General features: G+C 51.9%; 9 protein-coding genes across 9 annotated transcripts; 5 read left to right on the top strand and 4 right to left on the bottom strand.

Annotated features, from left to right (window-relative positions):
* Positions 1 to 442: 442 nt before the first annotated feature.
* On the top strand, positions 443 to 2,146 carry BDW74DRAFT_169141 (MFS transporter; the record flags this gene model as incomplete). The annotated part of the gene is made up of 2 exons (XM_073726947.1): positions 443 to 1,181; positions 1,239 to 2,146. The coding sequence occupies 2 exons, from the start codon at positions 443 to 445 to the stop codon at positions 2,144 to 2,146; spliced, it is 1,647 nt and encodes a 548-aa protein (XP_073581987.1).
* A 366-nt stretch (positions 2,147 to 2,512) lies between these two features.
* Positions 2,513 to 2,856, bottom strand: BDW74DRAFT_156956 (uncharacterized protein). Its single transcript, XM_073725067.1, has one exon. It carries the CDS (start codon positions 2,770 to 2,772, stop codon positions 2,596 to 2,598), a length of 177 nt encoding a protein of 58 aa, XP_073581986.1. The 5' UTR covers positions 2,773 to 2,856; the 3' UTR covers positions 2,513 to 2,595.
* Positions 2,857 to 3,112: 256 nt separating this feature from the next.
* On the top strand, positions 3,113 to 7,862 carry BDW74DRAFT_156954 (sister chromatid cohesion factor PDS5). The gene is made up of 2 exons (XM_073725066.1): positions 3,113 to 4,738; positions 4,788 to 7,862. The coding sequence occupies exons 1-2, from the start codon at positions 3,185 to 3,187 to the stop codon at positions 7,281 to 7,283; spliced, it is 4,050 nt and encodes a 1,349-aa protein (XP_073581985.1). The 5' UTR covers positions 3,113 to 3,184; the 3' UTR covers positions 7,284 to 7,862.
* An 8-nt stretch (positions 7,863 to 7,870) lies between these two features.
* On the bottom strand, positions 7,871 to 11,561 carry BDW74DRAFT_156950 (uncharacterized protein). The gene is made up of 3 exons (XM_073725065.1): positions 11,284 to 11,561; positions 8,733 to 10,952; positions 7,871 to 8,649 (listed from the first exon to the last, which is right to left on the bottom strand). Exons 2-3 carry the CDS (start codon positions 10,812 to 10,814, stop codon positions 8,323 to 8,325), a joined length of 2,409 nt encoding a protein of 802 aa, XP_073581984.1. The 5' UTR covers positions 10,815 to 10,952; positions 11,284 to 11,561; the 3' UTR covers positions 7,871 to 8,322.
* A 40-nt stretch (positions 11,562 to 11,601) lies between these two features.
* On the bottom strand, positions 11,602 to 13,403 carry BDW74DRAFT_156949 (endonuclease/exonuclease/phosphatase family protein). The gene has a single exon (XM_073725064.1). It carries the CDS (start codon positions 13,020 to 13,022, stop codon positions 12,048 to 12,050), a length of 975 nt encoding a protein of 324 aa, XP_073581983.1. The 5' UTR covers positions 13,023 to 13,403; the 3' UTR covers positions 11,602 to 12,047.
* Positions 13,404 to 13,795: 392 nt separating this feature from the next.
* Positions 13,796 to 15,879, top strand: BDW74DRAFT_53705 (curved DNA-binding protein (42 kDa protein)). Its single transcript, XM_073733090.1, has 5 exons — positions 13,796 to 13,924; positions 14,178 to 14,261; positions 14,329 to 14,433; positions 14,513 to 15,310; positions 15,393 to 15,879. The coding sequence occupies exons 1-5, from the start codon at positions 13,888 to 13,890 to the stop codon at positions 15,584 to 15,586; spliced, it is 1,218 nt and encodes a 405-aa protein (XP_073581982.1). The 5' UTR covers positions 13,796 to 13,887; the 3' UTR covers positions 15,587 to 15,879.
* Positions 15,880 to 17,608: 1,729 nt separating this feature from the next.
* On the top strand, positions 17,609 to 20,988 carry BDW74DRAFT_53692 (putative PHD finger domain protein). The gene is made up of 5 exons (XM_073733089.1): positions 17,609 to 17,748; positions 17,854 to 18,065; positions 18,141 to 19,504; positions 19,586 to 20,365; positions 20,417 to 20,988. Exons 3-5 carry the CDS (start codon positions 18,174 to 18,176, stop codon positions 20,814 to 20,816), a joined length of 2,511 nt encoding a protein of 836 aa, XP_073581981.1. The 5' UTR covers positions 17,609 to 17,748; positions 17,854 to 18,065; positions 18,141 to 18,173; the 3' UTR covers positions 20,817 to 20,988.
* On the top strand, positions 20,989 to 21,813 carry BDW74DRAFT_53675 (uncharacterized protein). The gene has a single exon (XM_073733087.1). It carries the CDS (start codon positions 21,161 to 21,163, stop codon positions 21,668 to 21,670), a length of 510 nt encoding a protein of 169 aa, XP_073581980.1. The 5' UTR covers positions 20,989 to 21,160; the 3' UTR covers positions 21,671 to 21,813.
* Positions 21,699 to 23,611, bottom strand: BDW74DRAFT_53678 (dolichyl-P-Glc:Glc1Man(9)GlcNAc(2)-PP-dolichol alpha-1,3-glucosyltransferase ALG8). The gene is made up of 6 exons (XM_073733088.1): positions 23,447 to 23,611; positions 23,284 to 23,362; positions 23,035 to 23,228; positions 22,491 to 22,984; positions 22,305 to 22,444; positions 21,699 to 22,252 (listed from the first exon to the last, which is right to left on the bottom strand). The coding sequence occupies exons 1-6, from the start codon at positions 23,521 to 23,523 to the stop codon at positions 21,728 to 21,730; spliced, it is 1,509 nt and encodes a 502-aa protein (XP_073581979.1). The 5' UTR covers positions 23,524 to 23,611; the 3' UTR covers positions 21,699 to 21,727.
* Between the last annotated feature and the right edge of the window lie 45 nt (positions 23,612 to 23,656).

Raw genomic sequence — 23,656 nt, 5'->3', positions numbered from 1 at the left:
TAGCGCAATAAGTTATGACTAGGAGGATATGAGGGTGACTCTGGAAAGTGTACGCCGCAAGCTGCTGAGCAGTGGGGATCCAGGCGCGCGACTCGCGGTGGTGTTGACTTGATCATCTGCGACCGGACTTGATGGAGTTTGAGAAGTTCTTGGCCGTGGCCCGGAGATAAAGCGAATGGTGCAATCCGTTTTTCACGCGATGGAGTCGCCCCTCTTTGCAAGATGGTGGAATTATAAATCCAGGCTTTTGAAGGCCCACTTGGCGAAGGGTTCGCGACGTGAGTATATTAATGGCATTATGGAACTTTTTCTTTGCCCCTTTGTCTGCACAAGTTAATTATCTTGCTTTCACCTTTCTCTGAGGTGTTTTGTACATACCTCGATATTATCCTTCATTATATTGCATATGATACCATCAAATTCAGCGGATAGTGGACGAACAATGAGCAACACAAACAACCTCCGCCCAAGTGACGGCAATGGGCACGACTTGCCATCGTCTGGCACAACACTACATTCAGAATCTCGTTCCAGTCTAGGATATGGTGAGAAGGCTCCGCAGCCCTCACAAGATACAGCGGAAGAAGATCGCGATCTTGAAAGTGGCAACTATGACGCACAACAACCATCAGCCGACGAAAAGCCGAATGAAGAGTCCAAGGATTCCAAGGAGGAAAAGCCCAAAGACCCTAATCTCATCGAATGGAATGGGCCCGATGACCCCGAGAACCCCCAGAATATGCCGCATTGGAGAAAGTGGATCATAACAATGACGATGTCGTCCATGACCATGTGGCTCACTTTCGCGAGTAGTGTGTTTTCGACGGCGACGATGGTGACGGCGCAGCAGTTCGGCGTATCTACAGAGGTTATGGTTCTTGCTACCAGTCTTGTGGTGTTTGGATTTGCTGCTGGTCCTCTGGTCTGGTCGCCCATGTCCGAACTGTATGGGCGCAAATATCCCCTCTTCCTTGGATACGCCTTGTTCGCCATCTTCCAGATTCCGGTTGCCGTGGCCAAGAACGTCGAAACTATCCTTGTGTGTCGGTTTCTGATGGGTTTCCTGGGCTGCTCGCCTTTGGCTGTTGTTGGAGGCGCAATGGCCGACTTTTGGGATCCTGTTGATCGTGCCATCGCGATTGCGCTGTTTTCAGCAGCTACTTTCGTTGGCCCCGTGCTCGGTATGTAACAGTACTGCTTTCGAATCCACTTACTTCTGACTGACGAAACTTTTCCAGGTCCGATCGTTGGCGGGTTTCTCACGGATTCGTACCTCGGCTGGCGGTGGACTGCCTGGATTACGCTGATTGCATCCGGATCGTTTGGCACCATTGCCTGGTTTGTGGTCCCTGAGACCTATCACCCGGTACTCCTCAAGAGACGCGCGGCCAAACTTCGCAAGGAGACTGGCAACCAAGATCTGTATGCGTTCCTCGACCACCACAAGCCGACCTTTGGAGACATCGTCCGCAAATACCTTTTCCGCCCTGTTCAGATGCTCATCCTCGAGCCCATTCTCATCCTCATCACTCTCTACCTTGCGCTGGTGTACGGAATTCTCTACCTTTTCTTCGAAGCCTACCCGGTCTCGTTTCAAGAGGAGCGCGGTTGGACGAACGAGGGTATTGCTGGTCTTCCGTTTATTGGAATCATGATTGGAGTGTTCTGCGGCGTGGCCCTCATCATCTGGCAAACGAAGACTCGCTTTGCTCATAAACTCGCCAAGCATGGCAGAGTCATCCCCGAGGAACGTCTGGTACCTATGATGGTCGCTTCCGTCCTCCTTCCGGGTGGCCTTTTCTGGTTTGGCTGGACGTCTAGCCCTAACGTGCACTGGTTGGCTCAGGTGGCCGCTGGTGTTCCTATTGGCGCCGGTATCCTCGTGATTTTCATGCAGGGCCTCAACTACATCATCGATGTATACATGATGTTTGCGAACTCGGCCATTGCCGCGAACACTCTGATTCGAAGCTCTCTTGGAGGTGCTTTCCCACTCTTCGCCACACAGATGTACCACAAGCTTGGCGTGCCGTGGGCGTCCAGTCTGCTTGGGTTCATCACTGTCGCGATGATTCCCATCCCCATCGTCTTCTTCATTCATGGCAAGAAGATCCGAGGGATGAGCAAGTTCTCGCCCAACTTCTAAGTCCGTCCAGTTGTCAGCCTTCATTAGCATTCATGGCGTTGATGATTCCGCATAGTGGTTTTTTGCATTGCGGGCAGGCATTCAGCGTCCTCCACTCATATAGGTAATGTAATCATAATCTCCCAATTGATACCAAAAAGCGAATCACTCAAGCAGCACCTCATCAAGTATTTTTTATCAAATAGCAGTAGCAGTAGTAGTAGCACTAAGCAGTAAGAGAAGTGGAGTAGGAGAGACAGTAAACGCGCGACGCGTCCCAGAGTGGAGGCGGTGAGCGGGGTGCCTTCCCGTTTGGGCAAAAGTACGAAACGCCAACCTACAGTCCTTCGCATCTCAGTTTCCCTCCAGTCGATCTTGGTTCCGTTGCGGAATCCAACCATCAATTGCCTGCCTGTCGAAACCTGCATCCAATCGTCTCTGCAAGCCCCTCCAATCGGCGCATGGTGCTTTCAGCGCAGCCTGTTCGACCCTCGGCTTCCCCGCGCTCCAACGATGCCGTCGCGCACTCGACGAGCCCCCTCCGTAGCAGCGGAGGACGTGGAATCTGAAGAGCCCTCCGGCGGCCTTCGTCGCTTGAAATTCAACGAGTCGCTCTCATGGCGCGTCGGACGCTCCGCCATTCCCATCGCAGATCTGCTGCAGCGCCTGCAAACGCTGGCGCAAGAGCTGCGCAAGTTCGATCAGGAAGAAGTCGAGAAGGATTCTCTGACGAAGGTCTCGCAGGAGCTTGCTACAGCTCAACTACTAGGGCATAAGGATAAGGGTGTCCGTGCTTGGGCAACATGTTGCATCGTGGATGTGTTGCGCCTCTGTGCGCCTGACGCGCCTTTTACGGGGAACCAACTGAAAGTGCGATCTGCTCAATCTTCACCGTTTGATGCTCTGCTTCAGCAGCTAATTGTTCTCCTTGTTTTCTAGGATATCTTTACCTGTATCGTGTCATCAATCATCCCCTCGCTGGGGGATCCCTCGAATCCTTATAACGCGCAACACATCTATGTCTTGAATTCGCTGGCGGAGGTCAAGAGTGTTGTTCTTATGACTGATCTAGATCACCCGGACACCTTAGTTGTTCCATTGTTTACAAGCTGCTTTGATATTGTCGCAGGCTCCGCCAAAGCTTCAACCGGCGAGCCAGTGGCCAAGAATGTTGAGTACGACATGACCCGCCTGCTAGTGACAGTCATCGACGAGTCGCCCGTTCTCGCGCCCGATGTGGTGGACGTCATAGTGGCGCAGTTCTTGCGCGTCGATCCTCGTGTCGTGGAGGGCCCAGGAAAGAAAGGAAAGAAGCCCGAGGCTCAAGTCGACGAAAAACAAGAGACGCTGCTCCTGAAGGATTACCCACCGGCTTACAACATGGCGAAGGCGATTTGTCAGGCTTGTCCGGAACGAATGACCAGTCATATCAGCCAGTACTTTAACAATGTTATCATTGATGCTTCATCCGCCGGTATCCAAAATGGACCCTCGAAGCTGTCTTGCAAGCCTAATCTCGATGATTCGGACGAGGAGGGAGAAGATGTCAAGGAATTAGGTAAAGCGCATCGCTTGATCCGTGAGCTATGGAGAGCGTGTCCCGACGTCCTACAAAATGTCATCCCACAATTAGAAGCAGAATTGTCCGCCGAATCGATGTCATTGCGCCTTATGGCAACTCAGACTATCGGTGACCTGACATCAGGGACCGGGGTTGCTGGACTCCCCCCCTCTCTCCCAATGGATCCTGCGGCCTACCCACAGGTAAAACTGGAGGGATACACGCAATCAATCCCACAGCCCAACGTTCTCGTCATGCCTTTCGCTCCAAAACCCTTCTCACAAGCACACAGCACTGCATATGACAGCTTTTTGAGCCGTCGCTTGGACAAGTCAGCTTCTGTGCGAGCTTCATGGGCTACAGCTATTGGCAGAATTATACTAACTTCCGCCGGTGGCTCCGGGTTGAGCGACAATGAAGAGCAAACCCTTATCACACATCTTGCGTCGATGCTTCGGGACGCTGATGAAAGAGTCCGCTTAGCAGCGGTCGACGCAGTTGGCACCTTTGGATTGTCCCATATTGTGAACAAGCTAGGGGTTAAAGGCGGGGTTTCAACTGAGGATTCGTTACTCTTCATCCTCTCAGAGCGTGTCAAAGACCGAAAGTCACAGGTGCGCGAGCATGCTACGAAAATCTTGGCCCGGGCTTGGGCTGTCGCGTCTGGTGAAATAGAGCAGAACCATGAACAAGTTACACCCCTGCTCAAGGAAGGGCCATCCAGAATACTAGACGCCTATTATACCAATGACCCCGAGATCCACGTTTCAATTGACCGTGCCATGTTCGAGGTTCTTCTTCCGCTCAGCTATCCTTTTATCAAGCCCAAGCTTTCTAGGACTGGTTCAAGTCAGTCTCAAAGACTGAAGGACTCGCAAGCTATCGAACCCGAAAGCGAGTCCGACGTTGACAAGATCCGTGTTCGCCGCATTCTCACACTCTTAAGCGGACTAGATGAGAAAGCCAAAAAGGTTTTCTTCGCCATGCAAAAGCGCCAAGTATCGCTGAGGACTGCTGTCACGGTCTATCTACAGGCGTGCGAGGAGTACAACGTAAGTCAAGCCCCAGCATGAGCATGTTGCAGTAGCTAACAGCTGGTAGGGTGGCGTGATGGAAAAGAATAAGGACCAAATCAAGGCTCAACTTACTAAAGTGGTTGACGCTCTGGCAAAGACGTTCCCCGATTCAGCAAGGACATCTGCCGACCTATGGAAGTTTGCAAAAATCCATGACCGACGAAGCTATCAGCTGATCCGTTTTGCGATGGCTGCTGTGAGTGACTATCGCACCGTTACCAAGGCTATCAAAGAGCTCGCAAGGAGGATACAGGCCAGTAATAGCACAATTCTCCATGAGACCCTCATGCCGTTATTATATCGCTGCAGCTCGATTGTCTTCAACCGAAGCCATATCCCCGCGATCATGAGCATTTCGCGGTCAGATGAGAATGGGTTAGCGGCCCCGGCTCATGAGATGCTGAAAGAAATATCATCGCTCAACCCGGAGGTATTGGAAGCTCAGGTTCAAGAAATCTGCAAAGATTTAGAGGCACAGGCCCCGAAGGCTGCCACGGTGAGCGCTGCTGGTACAGAGGAGATTCTCAAGGCCTGCTCTGGGTTCGCGAAGAAGCTCCCTTCCAAGTTACCGAAAGAGCGCAAGTTTTATCAGGCTCTTGTTGACTACGCCCTCCACAGTCCGTCGCCTCGTGCTGCCAAGCATGCAGTGCTTATTCTTATGGCTGTCGCCGATAAGAAGGAGATGTACGCCAAAGATCTCGTCGAAAAATGTGTCTCCAAATGCACCTACGATTCCGACCGGTTTCTCACCAAACTCGCAACTTTATCGCAACTCAATCTTCTTGCTCCGCGACAAGCTGACGAGGAGAGCGACGCCATCATCAAGATTTCCGTCAATCAGATTCTGTTGACAAATCGATCACCCACTCCGGATTCCGATTATTCCTGGTCTGATCAAGTCGACGGTGAAACGGCAGCCAAGGAATGGGCCCTCAAGATTATCGTCAACCGCCTGCGGGCCAAAGATGGATCTGATAGTGACGAAGATTTTCGGGCTCACGCACAACCCGTCTATGATACCCTCAATAAACTTATCGTGAACTCGGGCGAGTTGTCGAAGAAGAAAGACACTCCAGCTACCCAGAAATCGAGGTTGCGGCTTTTAGCCGCTAATTCATTGCTAAAGCTATGTAGCTCACATACTTTGTGCGAACAGCTGCTCACACCTAAAGATTTCAATTCAATTGCGCTTGTAGCTCAGGACCCTATCCCGGAAGTGAGAAGCGGATTCATCAATCAGCTCAAGAAGAAACTTGTTCAGGAAACCCGGCTGGGTCCGCGGTGGTATGTCATACCATACTTACTCGCATTTGAGCCCCAAGTTGGTCTAAAAGATAGCACTCTGACATGGCTGCGATCGCGAGCCGCATTCTTTGCGCAACAGATGGGCGGCAAGAAGGGCGAGAAGCAGACGGTCATGGAGGCCTTGTTCTCACGTCTTTTATCCCTCCTTGCGTATCACCCTGACTACCCACCGGCAGATCTAGATGAGTCCACAAAACTGGACGAGTTGACGGATTTTGCCCGTTATATTCTCTTCTATCTTTCTGCAGTAGCGAATGAACACAACCTCTCCCTCATCTTTCATATCGCCCAGCGTGTCAAGCAAGCGCGGGACGGAATCACCAAGTCCGACGAGATGTCCACTCGCCTTCATACACTTTCCGATCTAGCACAAGCAACAATCCGACGATTCGCCGACATATACTCTCAACAACGGAGGTTCGGCGGGGGCGCCGGTGGTGTTAGCATTCTTCAAACATACCCCGGCAAGGTGGGAGTGCCTAGTTCCATTTTCGCGCCAATGGGCAGCCACCGAGAGGCGCAAGAGGTCGCCGACACCACGTTCCTCCCAGAAGACGCCGAGGACCGACTCGATAAAATCGTGCGAGCGTCAATGCGGACTAAGAGCGCGTCAGGTCAGGCCGCTGCAAAGAAGAGGAAGACTGACAACGCGCACGAGGGCAATCGCGAAGCCAGCGCGACGAAAAAGGCAAAGAAGAACAGCGAAACATCGTCCAGACGAAAATCGGCTGCGTCGACCGTGAGCTCAAGAACGCCGAAGCGCAAAAGTACCAAGAAAACTGGTGACGACTGGTCATCGGATGGCGGCGAAGCCGCAGGTGAAGCCGCTAACAGTGCCTCTCGGAGGCGCAGCAACAGAGGAGGTAGCTCACGGCGAATCAGCTATGCAGACCGCGACAGTGATGAAGACGACATGGAGATGGATGACTGGAACCAGGATCAAGAAGAAAGCCAAGAGCAAGTCGAGGGCGCTGAAGATGCGTCCAGTGACAGCGAACTGAGTGAAGCCGATAGTAATATGCTAGAGGAGCCCGACGACGATGATAACGAACCTTCGGAGAAGGAAAACGAGCCTAATGAGGAGCAGAACGGGGATCATGCGGAGCTTGAGTTCCCAGCGCCAGAAGACTCAAAGGCGACATCAGCGGGCAAGCGGGCACCCAAGACACCGACGAAAACGACGACGCTTCCAACGCGAAGATCCGCTCGTCGGTGATGTCTCTATCTTTTCCTGCTGTTTTTATTTCCTCCACCTGTCACCCTTGTGTATGGACATCTACGCGAGATCCGGTACGAGTTTGATGATATGCGTGCTATTCATCAATCTCTTCTATTCTAGTGTGTGTGCATACCAGATCTCAGCCCAAGTTGTTTATATCTATCCCATACTATCTAGCTACGCTGCCAGCTTGTCTTCATCGATGGAACGGAGTTTACATTTTCTTTTTTTTTTCTTCTCTATCCTGCTTTCGTTATCCGAATACCATCCTACCTTATCCTTAGCTCTGCTGCAGTGCCTTGGTAACTCCATCTAGTGAATAATCTGGATTGTTTAGTTTAGCCCTCTCCAAGGCTCGCGAGCTTTGTTCTGTATGCTTCCAAATGCGGAAGGACCGGGTCTTTGCGCAGCCTAGCAACCAGAGCCCTGGAGATGGGTCGCTCTTTCCTTGTTTGTACATACGTGAGACTTCATAAAAGGGAAGGCGCGACCATGACCAGATGTCTAGGAAACGAGAAGGTGCGTGCGTAATAGACAGGAGTACCTACGTCCTTGAATGGCAGTGCTTAAGCTCAGGCGGTTGCTTTGATCTAGTATACCCTTTCAAGGTAATCCTGTTCTCCATGGGAGTAAATGGAGACTATATGAGAATATATAGACATCGAAGCCAATAGATTAGGGCATTGGTATGTTAGCCATTTCTACGCCCAGAGTATTACATATCATGGGTAGGGCCAAGTAGATCGAAGTGCAAGAAGCAAAAGACACCAGAGTAGGTATTGAACAGGCATAGGCCACTAAGTCGCTCACAAATCATATACACCAGAACCAGAGCCAGAGCCAGAACCAAAAGTAAAAACCGGAGAGACATAGAATCAAGTAGGACGTGCTGGACGCCAGGAGGAAGACGTTTTGCGATGCGAGGTCAAGATGAGACCCACAGATAAATGAGAAGAAGTGTACGTAGAGTGTGAGGGCTACCTGGGTGAGAGGTAAGAGGAGAGGCTGAATCAACTCAACCGGCTCTATCAGTCTCTCATTGTGTAGGTAGCTTGCCTGCCGCCTGCTTTGAGATACGTTCTTCGACGCGCTCTTTATGTTGTCGGTTCCGAAGATGGACCTCGAAGTTGTCCACCGTTGTGGCAGGGCCTGGCGTGTAAAGTTTTCCGGGACAATCGTGGCACCTAATTCGTGGAAGATAGAGGAATTTCAACTTCTGCCCGTTCTGGCCCTGTCCGTTGCCAACCGGTTGCATAGTCTCCATGTCTACAGCCGTGTATCGCATCACTGCTTCAAACGAGTCATTCGGGTTCGCCTGGTTGAGCCGATTGAGACCTGCTACTAGCCAACTCGGAGGCGGAGGCTAAAATAGAAACCATCAGTACGGTGACCCATATTCAGCATGATCCTCTACCAATGAGGACCTTCGATTCGAGGAAGGCGGACTTCATTACGTACCCCAGGGACGCCTGGCTGAGGAGGATTGGGCACTTCTACAGCCCCGAGGTGTTGGATAGGGCCTGGGCGACCGGCGCTAGGTAACCGAGCATGTTGATGAGGTTGGGGTGGAACAGAGGTGGAGTTGAGTGTCGGTGTAGGAACCTGTGGCGTGCTTCGTTGGGAGGGGGGTTGTGTTACCGGCGTGGAACTATGGACAGTAGGGTTGGGTTTGTAGCCGTTGACGAGGAGCTGGCGGAACTTTTCGCGTGGGATTTTGAGCGTCACGACCAGCTTCTCCGGTTCTTCTGGGGTTTCTTCGCGATAATCACGCCTGCGGGCCGAGACTCGAGGTTCGTGATGGGGTTCAGGGGTTGCTGACTGGCCCAGATTCGCCCGTAGAGCCGCGTGTGCTGCAGTGGCAGCTCCCCGCATACCTCTTGTGCGCGCCGTGCCTTGGGCCAGATGAGGTCCAATAGCAGGAGATCCGACTAAGGAAGACTCGTCACTGTCCGATTCATCCGAGTCATCAGCTCCATCGCGCATTCCCACCGCAGCCCGTCCGCGGCGGCTCGAACCAGACCGTTTAAATACATTGCTCTCTTCCAGCGAAGGCGCGGTATTCGGAATGACAGATGAGACAAGCAGCGTGCGAATTGTTCGTTGGCGGTCTTTGAGGTCGGGCAGGGCGGGCCCGCCGCGACGATTGACGGAGCGCTTCTGTCGCCGTTGATCTCTCTGGAACGAGACTTCTGTTCGCTCAAGCTCTGTTTCATTAAGCTCATAGAGATAGGGTGTGAATTCCTTGGCAGCCTGGAAAGGCCGGAAGGACGAAGCCAGTGGTGAGGGTAGGAAGGATGTTTTGAGATCCGGATCCTCAACAGGGCGTCCGTCGAATGGATGTGAGACGATGTAGAGGGATTTGGTGAATAGCTGTGACTGCTCGCGAATAGAATGGGCGATTGCAGTAGTAAACTCGCCAGAAAGAGACAGATCGTTCGTCATCCGCGCGGCGAACTCTTCGGGGTTATTGTGCGGGTCATTGATATCCCACTCGAATTGGTCAACCAAGGTGTGTTGACCGATGGTGATGTTCAGCTTGACCACAATGCGCATTTCATCGTTCTTGTAAGCGCTGTACGGGAGGTGGGGGTCGAGCGCTTCCTCCTCGATGTTGACATGCGGATAGAAGTCACAAATCTGCTCCTGTATACTCTGAGAGACCATTCTAATCAGCGGTCCGCACGATTCGAGCGGCAGACCCAGGTCTTCTATAAGTTTCTCCGCGAATAGGTCGGGCGACACGACGCGGTCGTGCAGGTTCCAGGTAAAGGTATCCCGAATTTTTACCTTCTCCCAATCGATATCCAACCTAATCGGGACCAAATTTTCGAGCTGCTCGCTCTGTGTTTTCATATCCTTTCGCGAAACCCTTAGTTCTCGTGTTTTCCGATTACCGGGGCGGCGCCGGTGGGCGGGATATAGTAATTGGGGGTGTTGATTGCGCAAGTCGGTGCGAACATTTCCGAATCCTTCATAGCCAACGCCATACAGGGCGGCAGGGTTCATGTGGTTCTCTCGTCGTAGGGTGAGGTAGTAATCGCGTTCTGCACGCTTTTCCTGGAGCAGCTGCTGGTTAGGGTTTTGCCATGCCGTAAGAGCAGAATGCTGGAATTCTCGATTGACGTAGTCATCCAGCAGAATCTTGTCTACTGGAGTCTCTCGGACGCGAACGGGTAATGCAGTGCCGGGGGAAGGGGATCGAATAAAGGCACCGTCTCTCGATCGCTTTTTGCCGGACGCGGCACCATTCGCATTGCCGTTCTGTGAGCCTGAAGAAATATCCGCATTGGCAGCATCATGACCGATCTCTGATTTGGGTATCGTCACTCCGGATGCTGCGAGAACAGCTTTCGCATTCTGTTTTCCTTCCTCAATCGTATCCGACCCTTCAATTCCGTGCTCCGCAAGAAGTGAGGTATCAACATCATTATCGAAGTCGGCAGTTCCGTCCAATGAGTCCGAGCTATTACGAAGCGCAACTGAGTGCGCGTCAGCCATCCCATGTTGGGATGGGTCCGGAAATGCCATTATCTGTGACTATGCCTCGCACCAATACCACGAGTCTCTTCAAACAACGCCGGCGACTCGCTTGTGGAAAGGGAACAGGCGAACAATCCGAAGAGGAATCGAGAGTTTATAATGGCAGCATTCTTTGGGTAAGCTAATCTGAATTGAAGAGAGAGCATATTAGTTACTGCACAAGCGTTTCTCTGCACAAGCGATCATCACAATAGACGCGACAGACAGCGCGCCAATCGAAGAGTCGCGATGCATCGCCATTCACAATAAGGAAAATATGTCACAGGCTCAGGGTAAAACAGCCGTCATCTGCATAGCCAGGAGATGTAGCGTCGCAGCAGCCTCGGTAGGGCAAGGAAAGCCACGCATACCGAAACCAATGACTCTGATGAGGGGGGCATGGCGAAGGACGCGAGTATAATTGAGGGCAAGGCATGCATGGGAAAGAAAGGACCGAAATAAAAAGGTATATACTAACCAGGAATTAGAGTAACAGAGCAAAGAGGCTCCAGGGCCAAACGAAGCAGTCTATGGGTCTTCGTGCCGGGTCTGGTCTGGGTCTTTGCAAGAGAAACAGCGACCGGAAAGGAGCGGCGGGATCAGCTGACAGACTCCAACGTATCACGGCGCGTCGCAAGCCCGATGGCAACTGTCGATATTCCTCCTGGGATTCGTCCAAAGAATTGGTTTTTCGGTTGCGGTGTTTGCTGTTGGCTTAGGCTTTGGTCGAGTCGCGTGCTGTGCCAGGACGCCAAAGGCTTAGGGGAGGGAGGGAGGGAGAAGAGCAGAGGTGCGAACTGGCGAGGCAAAGCGGACAAAACGCCCTCCCCGTTACAAGCGCTTTCCGAGGGGAGGCAGTGAGCAGACTGGGGGAGGGCTGGAGGCGAGCAAGCGGCCCTGGTCAGCTCCTCTCCACTTTGCAAAGAAAGCACCCATATTGGAATCATTCTGAAGCTATTTAGACATCTTCTGAAGCTTCATCTCCCTTCGAGGTCCTTCCCACTGACCATATGATACTGTAAAAGACTGTATTATGAGAAGCGCTATCCTGAATTAGGGCATCATGTGACAGCGGCTAAGCTCAAAGTAGTATGGTCTAGCCCACTTCCTGTCCCGCCATGACAGCAGAGCGTAAGTTATTCGTTGTTCGACGTGCCGGTTGTGCAGTGCGAAGATGCTGCAGAAGATCTAGTCTACGAATCTTCGCTAGGGATTTCATCGTCACAAGTTCCTGAAATGAGTCTAAACCTGACTGCGCAATTTGGCATCCATCACCACTGCTCGATGGTCCGAATTGAACACCCCATCATCGAACCGGTTGGGCAAAACGGCATAGCCTTCGATCCTCCAGGGCAGGCCGCGGTCAGGACCCTGGTCTGGCACGACCGGTCCCAGAAGGACATAATCGATGCGTGTGGGAGCCTGCCCCTCGTACCCAAAACCAGTCCAGGTGGTTTGGTTTCCGTAGTAGTCGGTCGTGTCCACCAAACTCGCCGAATCGACCAGCGGTGACGTCGAGGCCGTCAACACGGTGTACGCTTCTTGAGAAGCTTCGCTGTTCAGATCTCCTCCGAGGAAAACGCCGGAAATAATGTTACCAAAGCGCCCAATCTGGTACTCTTCAATCTTCCGTAGAATGATATGAGCCGCCTCATAACGAGAACGGGACCCTTGGTCATCCAGATGCGTGCTCATAGCCAGTACTGTATGGCAGCTGACATGGTGAGTGAAGACCCCGATAGTCACAATGCGAATTGAGGCAGCATCCCAGCCCTTTGACGGCACATCGGGCGTCTCGGAGAGCCAGACGGTCTCCCAATGCCGAAGCTCCCAGACTGAGGGGCGGTACAGTATAGGTGAGTATTCGCCGGCTTTGTTACCGTCGTCTCGACCAACCCCGATATACGCCCACGTCTGGTTTGGGTTCTCAAAGGCGATTGCCGTGTTGGTAGAGTCGCTCGAGTTCAGCCCAGACAATATATCTATGAGCTGATTATCCAGAACCTCCTGTAGACATATGAATGCATCCTGGTTGCGGGTGTTATAGCGGAGCTCGTTGAGGAGGCGCGGTGCTCGTTCTTCCCAAGGCCGCTCGCCTTTGAACGGAGAAGTGGTGGCATACCGGATGTTGTGTGTTAGAACGCGCAGGGGAATCTCATTCGCGACTACCTTCATACTGGGCTGTTCAACTGCCTTCTCAAAGCTTGGGCTGCTCATAAATCTGGGGTCAAAATGAGGAGATGCTGACGCAACCCCGCGATTTGACCGAAACGGATCTACCTAAGGCGGCTGGGGCGCTTTGATGTCTTTGATGCTCTTTAGCCTTTGGCAGATCACTTGAAATCAAATGACCTAGCTGAGAAGACATAGTGATGCATTTTGTTAGTTGTGGGTGACACTAGAACCAGGGGACATGGCCACGGATGTCGGCTGTAGAACTATATATTCAATGTGAGTTGCTACTTATCGGTAGAACCACGAAACGTTTATGTCTAGGTCAGCCGACCGAAGATTCTATCAATCATAATAAAAGCCCGGAGATAAGTCTGATGTCCCTTTACCTTTGTAGACCCCAAAATGTGCCGTGATCTGTACTTTGCGACGTCTGAAGATGTCTGAAATACATCACTGTGGACTCAAAAGCTCCTGTGGCCCTTGATTGGATGATGTCATACTGTGGCAGACTCCGATCACTCCCATCTTCCGATTTTCGCTGGACATTAAACCGCTTGCATTCATTGTATTGGCAAGAACGTACTACTTTGGTATAAGCGATGAACTCAAAAGACAAGATTCTCTTTGATCAACCTTGAGGGAGAGCAAGCGGGCGGTCTGATGTGGTAAGAAACAAGACGTAATGGGCATACAAGCCCTACCCAAGATCTGGGAGCCCACAGCTAGCCCAAGCAGGAGCCCCGCCTGCATAATTATTACTCACCAGGCCCAGTGCACACGGCCACACGACCGTGGCCAGCTCCATACCTGAAGCTCCTGTCCAATTTTCTCCCTCCACTTCCTCCGCACGACTGATTTTGCGCTTGTTGACTATCTTCTCCTCGCATCGCAGCGAGATTTATCCACAATGGCCGAAACTACCCAGAAAGAGACCCCCGAGGTTGGTAAGTGTTGACTGCAAGAGCAGTGCCCCTCTTCTGCACTGCAAAAAAGCTCCGTGTTTGTGGGTTTCCCGCTGGTTTTGTCGGCGTCATCGTCTGCACAGGACAAACAGTGCCTCTGTGCTCTGCCGTCTGCGGTGATGTCCTCGAAAGTTGAACGCATACTTCCCGAGCTATTGATTGATTGTTGCGTTGACCGCGGTCTGTTCGCTTTGTCGCATTGGACACAGCTAACCAACGCCCTAATCGCTTGTAGACTACACCCTGAACAACCCCGACACTTTGACCAAGTACAAGACTGCTGCTCAGATCTCCCACAAGGTCCTCGAAGCTGTCGCTGGTGCGTTACCCGAGCTCTAACGCTGCAGAACCTTTGCCAAATGTCGAGTCTAACCCTAGCTTTCTAGCACAATGTGTTGAGGGAGCCAAGATCATCGAGCTATGCCAGAATGGTGACAAGCTCTTGGAGGAGGAGCTTGCTAAGGTCTACAAGGGCAAGAAGATCCAGAAGGGTGCGTCATCAGCTCACATTAACTGGCCCACCGCCTGAAACGCCCGGCAAACGATTGTACTGACCTGCCTCTGTTGCAGGTGTCGGCCACCCCACGACTGTCTCTCCTAACTCCTATGTGACCCCGTACACACCCCTGGTTTCGGAAGCTGCGGAGGCGGAGACAACTCTCAAGGCTGGCGAGGTCGCGAAGATCCAGCTTGGTGCCCAGATCGATGGATTCGGAACCATTGTTTGCGACATGGTCGTTGTTGGCGCTTCTGAGGTTACTGGCCGCGAGGCGGATCTCATCCACGCGACTCACTACGCCAATGAGCTGCTTCTGAGACTCATGGCGCCCCCCGGCCTCCTTGCTACCGGATCCGAGGAGGAGAAGAAGAAGGCTGCCGCCGCCAAGGCTCCTACTCAGGCCCGCATTACCCAGCTGATCGAGAAGGTCGCCAAGACCTACGACTGCAACGTCGTTGAGAACACCACCAGCTGGCTTTTCGAGCGCAACGAAATTGAGGCCGAGAAGAAGATCATCCTTTCGCCCGGCTCCGGCGTTAAGGGCGAGGGTGTTCCCGACGTTGGTGAGGTCTGGGGTGTCGAGGTTGGCCTGTCCCTTGGATCTGGAAAGGTCAAGAACCTGGACCACCGTCCCACGCTGCACCGCCGTACCACCACCACATACCAGCTTAAGAGACCCAGCTCTCGAGCCACTCTCACCGAGATCGTCAAGAAGTTCGGCCAGTTCCCCTTCAGCTTGCGCCAGCTGGATGACGAGAAGGCCGCTAAAGTTGGTGTCATTGAGTCCGTTCGCAACGGTGTTCTGAGGCAGTACGAGCCCGCCGGCGATGCTGACAACGCCGCGGTTTCCCGTTACCTGACCACCATTGGTGAGTTTTAATCTCGGATGTCTAGGATGCTATTTCCTCCGCATCCGCAAAATTTTGTACCAATATCTAACGAGAGTTGCAGCTATCACCAAGAACGGCATCACCAAGCTCGCGGCCCCCGCTGCTCCCGACTTTGAGAAGATCAAGTCTGACAAGAAGATCGAGGATGAGGAGATTCTCAAGATCCTGGAACTCCCCCTGTCCAAGTCTACCGGATCGAAGAACAAGAACAAGAAGAAGAAGACGGCTAAGAAGGCCGACGGTACTGATGAGTAAATGAATTGCACGATTGGATGAAGTTTTGTGTATCTACTGGACTCTGGTCGTGGTCCCCTATTCAGAACTGCAGCCTGACATTATGTCTTTGGCTATTGCCCACAGGCACGGCTCGTCACAACAAGCCTGAAGGAGGGATTTTGCGATAAGGGACAGAAGTGAAGACTGAACCAAATCACTGGTCCCCAGCACTTCTTCATTCTATACCTATAAGGAGCCTTTATCACTTAGCTATACATAAGAAAAAGTCACATGAAAGTCGCACATGAGCAAAGGTAGCAAAGCAGAGCTGACTACTCCGTACGACTTGGTCTGCTTCTTCTCTTTGGGACAAAACACGGACATGACGTTCCTTATATTGGGTTCTTGAATGCTTCTTGAATCGATGAGTACGAAGGCCGGGTCTCGGATCGCTGTCCTATTGAAGCAATTCAGGGGAACACCCCTGTCCTCGCTCATGCTTGTGGCCGCCTGGATTGAGGATATTCTTTGTCTTACAGCAACACTGAATATGAGGTATTTCAGTTCGGTATCAACATGGATGCCTTGGCCAGCTGCTCCTCATCATAATGTAGCGACAGCTGATTCTTGAACCGGCCATGGTGGATTAGGCCCCCGCCACTCTCATGAGCGCCTACCTCTCCTGCACCTATATTCCAACAAGCCTCAAAACGAGCAATGTAGAAGTCTGTATACCTGATGTCAGACGGCCTCACGGTCTTTCGCGGTGCATCCGGCAGGCATTCCCTAGATGCTGGTGCCTCTATCGGCGCTGCCCGTGACCTTGTGTACATGTAAATGAAGTGCCTCAAAAGGCATGACAAGTCTTTACTAGGGCTAGAAGAACTATAACCTAGAGAGAGAAGCAATGGGAGGGTGTTCTGATAGGGAGTGGTGGCATTTGTGTGGTTGATGGTGAGCTGGTCATGAATGGGGAGTGGGCCAACGGCAAGGCTCGTCTGCTCTCTTCGCATCCTCTCTTCTTCCTCCTCTCCCCCGGCTCTCTCCCCCCCTCTCCACACCACTGCTATATCCATCGGACCAGCTCCAGCTGGCATATCTCGCTTGGTATCTTCTGTAGAGTTTGCTTCTATTGCTGAAGCGCCCTTTGTTCTTCTTACGCAGCTATCAGGGCATGCGCTTTGCCCGAGCTCTGGAAGTTGCAGCTGGCTGCCCATCTAACACATCACCCCAAGATAGATTTTATTCTTATAGATTTCTATCTCGCTGTGCCTAGATTGACAGATCCGGACTTTCTGACCTCTTTTGCCTCTCAAGAGCAAGACGCGAAATCTGCTCTGTTGGGCTCCAGCCCCTTCGTCTGCCTGAGAACAGCGCCACACAAGAAAGACATTTACTGTCGCATTCACAGGACAGCTGCATCCATAACACACTATTGTTCTTGTCTAAGGTAACACTTCTCACCTTGTCTTCTCTCCTGCCCAGCTTCCTTCCTTCTTTCGTCCCCATCTTCCTCTTGGACCTCGCCTCATATTCACCTCCAGACATCTTCACCTGCGTCATTCCTCGTCAGTACGCTTTATCTACGTCCACAGTCTCCCAAAAAGATACCAACAGCTAACTCCCATTAGGCTATTAGGGCTGAGAAGTACTGTCTCTGTATTCCTGGCGATATCAGAGTACCGCTTCAAAGACAGCGCTGTCTGGGTTCAACAAAGAACACATAGCCTGCCTCCTCATTGTCCATAGAACCTTCAAGTCACTGGTCATAGTAAGTCCATGAACTCTCTTTATTCATGAGCGAAGAACCCTACTGCACCTATATTAGGTGCCTCATGCTTCATTGGGCTTTGGCTAGTCAGATAACCCTGGCTTCATCCTTGGGGGAGTCGAAAAGATTCTAAATATCGGTGACCATCTGCTTCGCGTTGACAATACTTCTGTATCTGTCATGCCTGTAGCTCTTGGAATCTGTCCTTGATTGTTCTCATCCTGCCTCATCAATGAGCGGTCACTGAGCTGAGGACCATGCTGACCTTGACAGAAGACTGACCTCAGCTGCTCCAACCTCTCTGACGGCCCTGGTCAGAAAACGTACAGCCTTGAACTTGTCATATTTGCATATCTACTTGGATATTGTCTGCTTTTTATCCTGCCTTTGTGCTCACTCCTTTGCTTGGACTGAGCTACTAGAGAACAAGGTACGTGAGCATCACGTAAAGTCCCTATTCCAGGTACAAACAGGGCTTGATCTATCAATCCTGCGATTTTTATCTCACATTTGCTTATTATGATATTTCATTTAGCCCTTTCAGGTGTGAAAACCCCGTGGTTGTGGCAGCTTCCAACCGCGGCGAACCCCTGGGAGGCGTGATTGGGGCCTGGTCGAAAACTCCCGTCCCCGTCGGCTCCCCGTCGCTAGACCTCCGCAATCTTTCTTCTTCAACCGCGCGGGCTGGCCACGATTCCAACCAGCCACGCCGGGCACGGTTGCTGACTTTACGGAGTCTGTTAATCGGTGAGTATTATATTGGTAGTCAATTTAAAACTACCTTTCGAAGTCCGTTACAAGAGCTAACCACGCGCGGCGCAGGCCTCGCGACTTTCGTGCCCTGCCCTGAGTGCAATGGCTCGGAACCTCCGCTCATCGTCGCACGCAAGGTCAAACGATTCCTGTCCCTCGACACCTGCACCACCTACTGGCAATATGGCCTCTTCATTCACAGACTCTACGAGACCGCGCAAACAACGCCGGACAGGGAGAACCTCCCGTGTTGGAACCGATTCCCTGCGAGACACGCCGGTTTCGAGTCAATCGCAACCCGAACAGCCACAGGAGCTCGCAACAAATGGAGTAAATGGTACAGACTTGAACGGACATAATGCAGACTGGACAGAACCTCCACCTCGGGCTCCGGTTCCAAGCTATCTTGATACGCCCTGGTCAAATGTCTCGACAGCCCACAATCCTGTTTTGGGAACTATGCGCCCCCTAGGCGTATTGCCTTCTACCGCAGATAGGCGTAAAGCAGGTCTGGCGCCATCGCATCCGGGTACCCCGAGCATCCCTGTTGTCAAGGAGCCGCAACCTGTACCGAACGCAGAGAAGAAGGATGCCAATCCTCCAACTCCCTTATCGCCGGCTGAGGAACAGGCCCTTGACCTGTTTCCACTAGGGTCTCTCGCTGGAGACGCGGGCTTCATCCTTCCGGTCCTGAGCTCGCCGGATGCTGATGTTGACATGCTCAAGGCTGCAGTTGAGAGCGCCCTGCAACTGGCCTTAGCCGCTAACAACCGGGCCGTCATTAAGGGGTTACTCCGCATGTGGGATAAGTGCGAAAATGATCCCTACGCTCTTAGGATCCTGGAAGGAATTTGTCAAGAGACGCCCTCCTCTCCCCAGATATCAATATTCCAGCAAGCGATGAAGAACGCCCTGGGAGAGGTAGAGTCCGGCGCGACTTTCATCCAAGTCCCTAGCGCGCCCTCGGTGCCAGGACGAGCTCGTTCAGCTAGCAGCGTGTCTACTCTTTCCTCTGCGAAATCACTAGATGCCGAGACATATGCGCCTGCTCCCGTGGTTGCTCCGACGTCGGCCGCCCGGCCTAAGAAAGGGAAGCAGTCCAAGAGCTCGGCGCAGAAGAAAAACGTCGTCGCTTCAGCCCTTGATGCTCATGGGCAAAAGGCCTCGGAAAACCGTGAGCTCTCAACAGTCGCCGTACAAGCGAAGAAATCCCGACTGCGGAAGAGCCTGCCTAGGATTACGACATCCGAAAGTGGAATCCGCTCCTCTTTGACCTCAAATCCTCCATCGCACTTGTCTTCGCCTGGCCTCATCACCTCGAATGCACATATCTCGACTCCAGAAGCCACGGACTCGCGTAGAGAACGGTCAGTGAGTCTGGCGAGCAGCGACGCCGGCGATAATAGACGTCTAACTCTTACGCCCTCCCTTACGTATGTTGCTCAATCTACTCATTTGCCATATTTGCTACTGCGCATTAGCCACTAAGGATTTGAGTTGCTGACACGTTATAGTGACGAACCGGAGGAAAATAATGACTTCTGTCGACAATGCAAGGGAACTGGGCGGCTTCTATGCTGTGATGGCTGTGTGTACTCGTACCACTTCTCCTGCTTGGACCCACCCCTAGATCCTACGAATCCTCCCGGAGGTGACTGGTTCTGTCCAAAATGCACAATGTCAAGATCGTTGAACACGCTTGTGGGCGGCATGGACCAAGTCAACGGGCGGGATTTTGCGCTACCTAACAAAATTCGGGACTTCTTTGCTGGGGTTCGCACCGATGACTCCGGGAAGTACGAGGAGGTCGCACCATTACCGCGCATTAACCCTCGTGCAGCTAGGGGGAGTCGCATTGGTCGCTATGATGACCCCTTCTTGTTGCGAATTACTGATGCAAAGGGCAAACTCATCGTTTGTGTAAGGTGCGGGCACACTACCAATGGCCGTCGGCCCATCATCCAGTGCGACTTTTGCCCCTGTGCTTTCCACATGGACTGCCTTGATCCGCCCCTGGCCGTTCCGCCGACCCAGCGAGCTGGAAGCGATCGTCTTTATCACACCTGGATGTGTCCGAACCACGCATTACATGACATGTGCTACCCCGTCAAGGATGACGAAGGGTACGAATTCATGAAACGTATTCGCCGTCCTAAGAACCCACGTTATGTCGACATTGAGATCCTCCCAGAAAAGGAAGAAGATGAGAACCTCGAGGACGAAGAGAAAGAAGGTATCACGTATCGTGTCTCAGAGAAAGGAATCAAACTTGACTTTATCCAGAGAGTCAAAAGGTTAGTGAACTGCTCTTTAACATGTGTTCCCTCGTCTGACAAGCCCAATAGGGAGAACGAAAATGCTGCGGCAAAGAAGGCAGCAGAAGAAAGGTACTTGAAATACGCCCAATCGAAAGTCGATGCTATCACTGCGGATGCAGAAGCATTTTTCGCTCTTCAAAAATCGACTACCGACACCACTGCAGCCATATTGAATTCGCGAACGGAAGCGGAGCGGGAAGCTGCTGCGAACTTGATTTCATTTGCGCAGAGCAGCCAGGTCATCTGGCAAGAGGAAGACGGCCACATCAATCTCCTGATTGACCAGCTCAAGGCCAACGCGCCAAAGGACCTGCCTGCACCTGAAGACGAAATCTCATCCCTCCGTGCTCTCCAGAAACTCATCGAGCAACGAATCAGTGTGCTGCAACCAAAATCGGCTGAGCGTGCCGAGTCTGCCGAAGCTTGAGCCACATCGACTACGTTAACTTAGCAAGACAGACAGACCATGGTCGAGTTTTGCCATAATCTTATATACCATATCTTACGATAAACGTGTTTCTCTTGGTCACGACTTCTCTTGTCACCCTCCCACTTTCCACGCACTTTTCGTCTCTCACTCTTCCGGCTTTGAATTCAGCTTTAAGGTTTCCCGGCGTATAAAACATGGCATTGTCGAGCGTGTTGATTGTTGCATGAAGTCCATTTACATAAGGCCAGACTGGCTTCAACTCAATTTCTCTTTTCGTTTCTCCGCTGTTTTAACTACCTACCCCTACTGTCGTGGACATCTTGCGGACGCCGAGCTTGACTATGCTACTCAGACTGGAAGCAGATTTCATCATCGCTCTCACCGGAATGCTCCAGCTCACTGGACATAGCCATATTGCACAGAATCCTCAAAACTTCGGCCTGTTCCTTTCCGTCCATTTTGCCCCGATTGTCACTATGAGACTCGCCAGTCATGCTATGTCATGCTATGCCATCCGACTACATGCGGATATGCACGGGTTGAGTAACAAATCATGGGCTCAATACTGGACTGGACTACGATGTAATCCACCCAAACCTGATATGTATTATAACGACTTTATTACTAGATTTCATTGGTGTTCTTCCTTCGCTGCCTGTTTCTTGGCTAATAAAAATAAAAAAAATCAAATTCTGCGGAGCACCTTAATCCTGTCGCATTTCAGTTTGACTTCGAGGTTTCTGGAGGTAGTGTATTATCGGATCCATTTAGCGGAAGGAGTCAACGTGAAGCGTGGTCTCCCTACGCATCGACATGCTATTGCGGAACCGACTCACGGATTTACGATGTGACGACACAGTTAATATACATTTATCTATATACATAGAAGGCATCTTCTAATCTCTCCACTAGGCCGTAAAATAAACAACCATAAAACCAATCCAACTGCCTACAACCCCGAGTGCCGCATAGCTACTCGTGAACATAAGCGGGAGGAACTGGTACCGCTCCAGGCCAAACACAAGCTGATGCACTAGCGACGTATACAAAATCAATGGTATCGACACCGTAATATACAGCAGACTGAACCGATCTACGAGGAAGATCCTTGGTCTCTCGGGGACCGGCGCGATGCGGTCAAAGACGAATAGGAACAGGATCAGCCAGAGCAGGGTGTAGACGGTCTTGAGCGGGAACTCGGCGGCCGTGAAGAGGAGCGGGAAGAGCGAGACGTGTCCGGCTACGGCGATGGGGCGGAATGCGGAGAAGTAGCGGCGGTCCTTTAGGGCGATGAGGCTGAAGGGGACGATGATGAGGAGGATTGCTTTCTCGTGCACGTGCCAGCCGAAGAGGAAGGAGGCGTAGCCGCAGAGGGTCAGGGCTCCGATGAAGATGTCTGGGTCTGGGCGGCGCCAGAGTTTGATGAGGGGAAGCTGGGTGGACTAGGTTAGGCTTGGATAATGGTTGGAAGGGAGATGTGCTTACGATTTGGAATAGGAGTGTTAAAGCAAAGGTGTACTCTTTGGAGATCTCAGGCAATATGGCAAAAGAGGTGTCACCGACGAGACCACGGGTAACGCTCGTGAGTGCTTCCTGGTTGACCGGGAGTCCGAGTCTTGGGGCAACTGCGAAAGTCAGCCGTGGTAGAGAAAGGCTTAAGGTCGAACTTACATGGAATGAGGATACGATCCGTGAAAGAATACATGGCCCAGATATTTGGGGCCCAGTATGCATGGCATAGACCTCTAGAGAACGGAAACAGCCGGTCTTTTAGCTGGAGCAGTTGGCCCCAGAATGCAAACGGTCCGAACGCCAGCCCAAACACGGTGATCACGCTGAATCCTAGCTTGAAAATATTTCCAAATCGAGGTCGAAATGTGTATTTGGGATCCAGGCAGTATGCCGCCAGCAAGTAGACAAAGTAGGCGGGGGCGAGGTAAAGGTAGATGTGCTTTAGGCAGAGCAGAACAGCAAATGCAATACCGCTGTACAGCAATGTCGACTGCTTTCGAGCCCAGACGATAGATAGTATCAGAATTCCATACAAGAAGCCGTTGTATTGGAAATGGATGTGGTCGATAATGAATAACCCAGGAGAGAGCAAAATCGACAAGCTGGCGGCATGGGCAAGGTGTTTGTTCGGTTCAGGAACGGATTTGATGAATCTATACGGACAGTTAGCGACGTTTCCGGACATGCGCGCAGTTGTACAGACCTACTCAAAGCATAGAACAGAACAAGCTCCGTCACAATGACCGTCGCACGCTGGAAGTACACTGTCTGCCAGGAGTCATGGTTGAGATTCTGGACATCGAGCATTGCCGGGTCCGCATATTGCGCCAGCTGTGAAAGCACCCATTCAAACGCCGCAAAGAACGGAGGATAATCGAGAGTCCATTCCGAGGTTCTCTAGGCATGAATTGTTATCTTCCGGCGATCGTAGCTGGTGGAAAGTATCAGGTACCTCGTAGTACCATTCCTGCACTGGCAACGAATGGGTGATGGCTAGCCAATTACGATGAACCTCGAAGTCGGTCGATTTGCTGCATCAAAGCCACCACAAGTCAGTATAAGCGCATGAACCCTGGCCGCATTGGCAGTATAGAGAGTCAACTAGAAGAACTTACTAGGCGGGGAAAAGGAGGATTTTGAACGCCGTTGCGACAATGGCGCATTGCGTGAGGGATGGGTACAAATCAGCCATTGAAGCGGTGCTAGGGCATCACGGATGTCCAATCAATGACCAAATTGCATCCGGGAGCCCTCGAGGCTATTCTGGTCTTCGAGTGCTGAATGTTGACTGCTGGTGACTTTCAAGAGCGGCAGCCCGTCGGTCG

Source organism: Aspergillus multicolor (assembly GCF_047715735.1).
Source record: "Aspergillus multicolor strain CBS 133.54 unplaced genomic scaffold BDW74scaffold_20, whole genome shotgun sequence".
Classification (NCBI taxonomy): Eukaryota; Fungi; Ascomycota; class Eurotiomycetes; order Eurotiales; family Aspergillaceae; genus Aspergillus; species Aspergillus multicolor.
Note: the sequence above shows the minus strand (reverse complement) of the source record. Positions and strands in the feature narration are given on the sequence as shown.

What these genes read in the sequence shown, in the direction of transcription:
- BDW74DRAFT_156956 (XM_073725067.1), bottom strand. Translation starts at nt 2,772, where the DNA reads ATGGGAATGGCGGAGCGTCCGACGCGCCATGAGAGCGACTCGTTGAAT.
- BDW74DRAFT_156954 (XM_073725066.1), top strand. Translation starts at nt 3,185, where the DNA reads ATGACTGATCTAGATCACCCGGACACCTTAGTTGTTCCATTGTTTACA. An exon ending in AGGCGTGCGAGGAGTACAAC is followed by an intron (nt 4,739 to 4,787) that starts GTAAGTCAAGCC and finishes AACAGCTGGTAG; the next exon opens with GGTGGCGTGATGGAAAAGAA.
- BDW74DRAFT_156950 (XM_073725065.1), bottom strand. Translation starts at nt 10,814, where the DNA reads ATGGCATTTCCGGACCCATCCCAACATGGGATGGCTGACGCGCACTCA. An exon ending in TCCCTGGGGTACGTAATGAA is followed by an intron (nt 8,650 to 8,732) that starts GTCCGCCTTCCT and finishes TTTCTATTTTAG; the next exon opens with CCTCCGCCTCCGAGTTGGCT.
- BDW74DRAFT_156949 (XM_073725064.1), bottom strand. Translation starts at nt 13,022, where the DNA reads ATGAGCAGCCCAAGCTTTGAGAAGGCAGTTGAACAGCCCAGTATGAAG.
- BDW74DRAFT_53705 (XM_073733090.1), top strand. Translation starts at nt 13,888, where the DNA reads ATGGCCGAAACTACCCAGAAAGAGACCCCCGAGGTTG. An exon ending in GAAAGAGACCCCCGAGGTTG is followed by an intron (nt 13,925 to 14,177) that starts GTAAGTGTTGAC and finishes AATCGCTTGTAG; the next exon opens with ACTACACCCTGAACAACCCC. An exon ending in GGGCAAGAAGATCCAGAAGG is followed by an intron (nt 14,434 to 14,512) that starts GTGCGTCATCAG and finishes CCTCTGTTGCAG; the next exon opens with GTGTCGGCCACCCCACGACT.
- BDW74DRAFT_53692 (XM_073733089.1), top strand. Translation starts at nt 18,174, where the DNA reads ATGGCTCGGAACCTCCGCTCATCGTCGCACGCAAGGTCAAACGATTCC. An exon ending in ACTCTTACGCCCTCCCTTAC is followed by an intron (nt 19,505 to 19,585) that starts GTATGTTGCTCA and finishes GACACGTTATAG; the next exon opens with TGACGAACCGGAGGAAAATA. An exon ending in TTTATCCAGAGAGTCAAAAG is followed by an intron (nt 20,366 to 20,416) that starts GTTAGTGAACTG and finishes CAAGCCCAATAG; the next exon opens with GGAGAACGAAAATGCTGCGG.
- BDW74DRAFT_53675 (XM_073733087.1), top strand. Translation starts at nt 21,161, where the DNA reads ATGCTACTCAGACTGGAAGCAGATTTCATCATCGCTCTCACCGGAATG.
- BDW74DRAFT_53678 (XM_073733088.1), bottom strand. Translation starts at nt 23,523, where the DNA reads ATGGCTGATTTGTACCCATCCCTCACGCAATGCGCCATTGTCGCAACG. An exon ending in TGCAGGAATGGTACTACGAG is followed by an intron (nt 23,229 to 23,283) that starts GTACCTGATACT and finishes ATTCATGCCTAG; the next exon opens with AGAACCTCGGAATGGACTCT. An exon ending in GGATCGTATCCTCATTCCAT is followed by an intron (nt 22,445 to 22,490) that starts GTAAGTTCGACC and finishes TGACTTTCGCAG; the next exon opens with TTGCCCCAAGACTCGGACTC.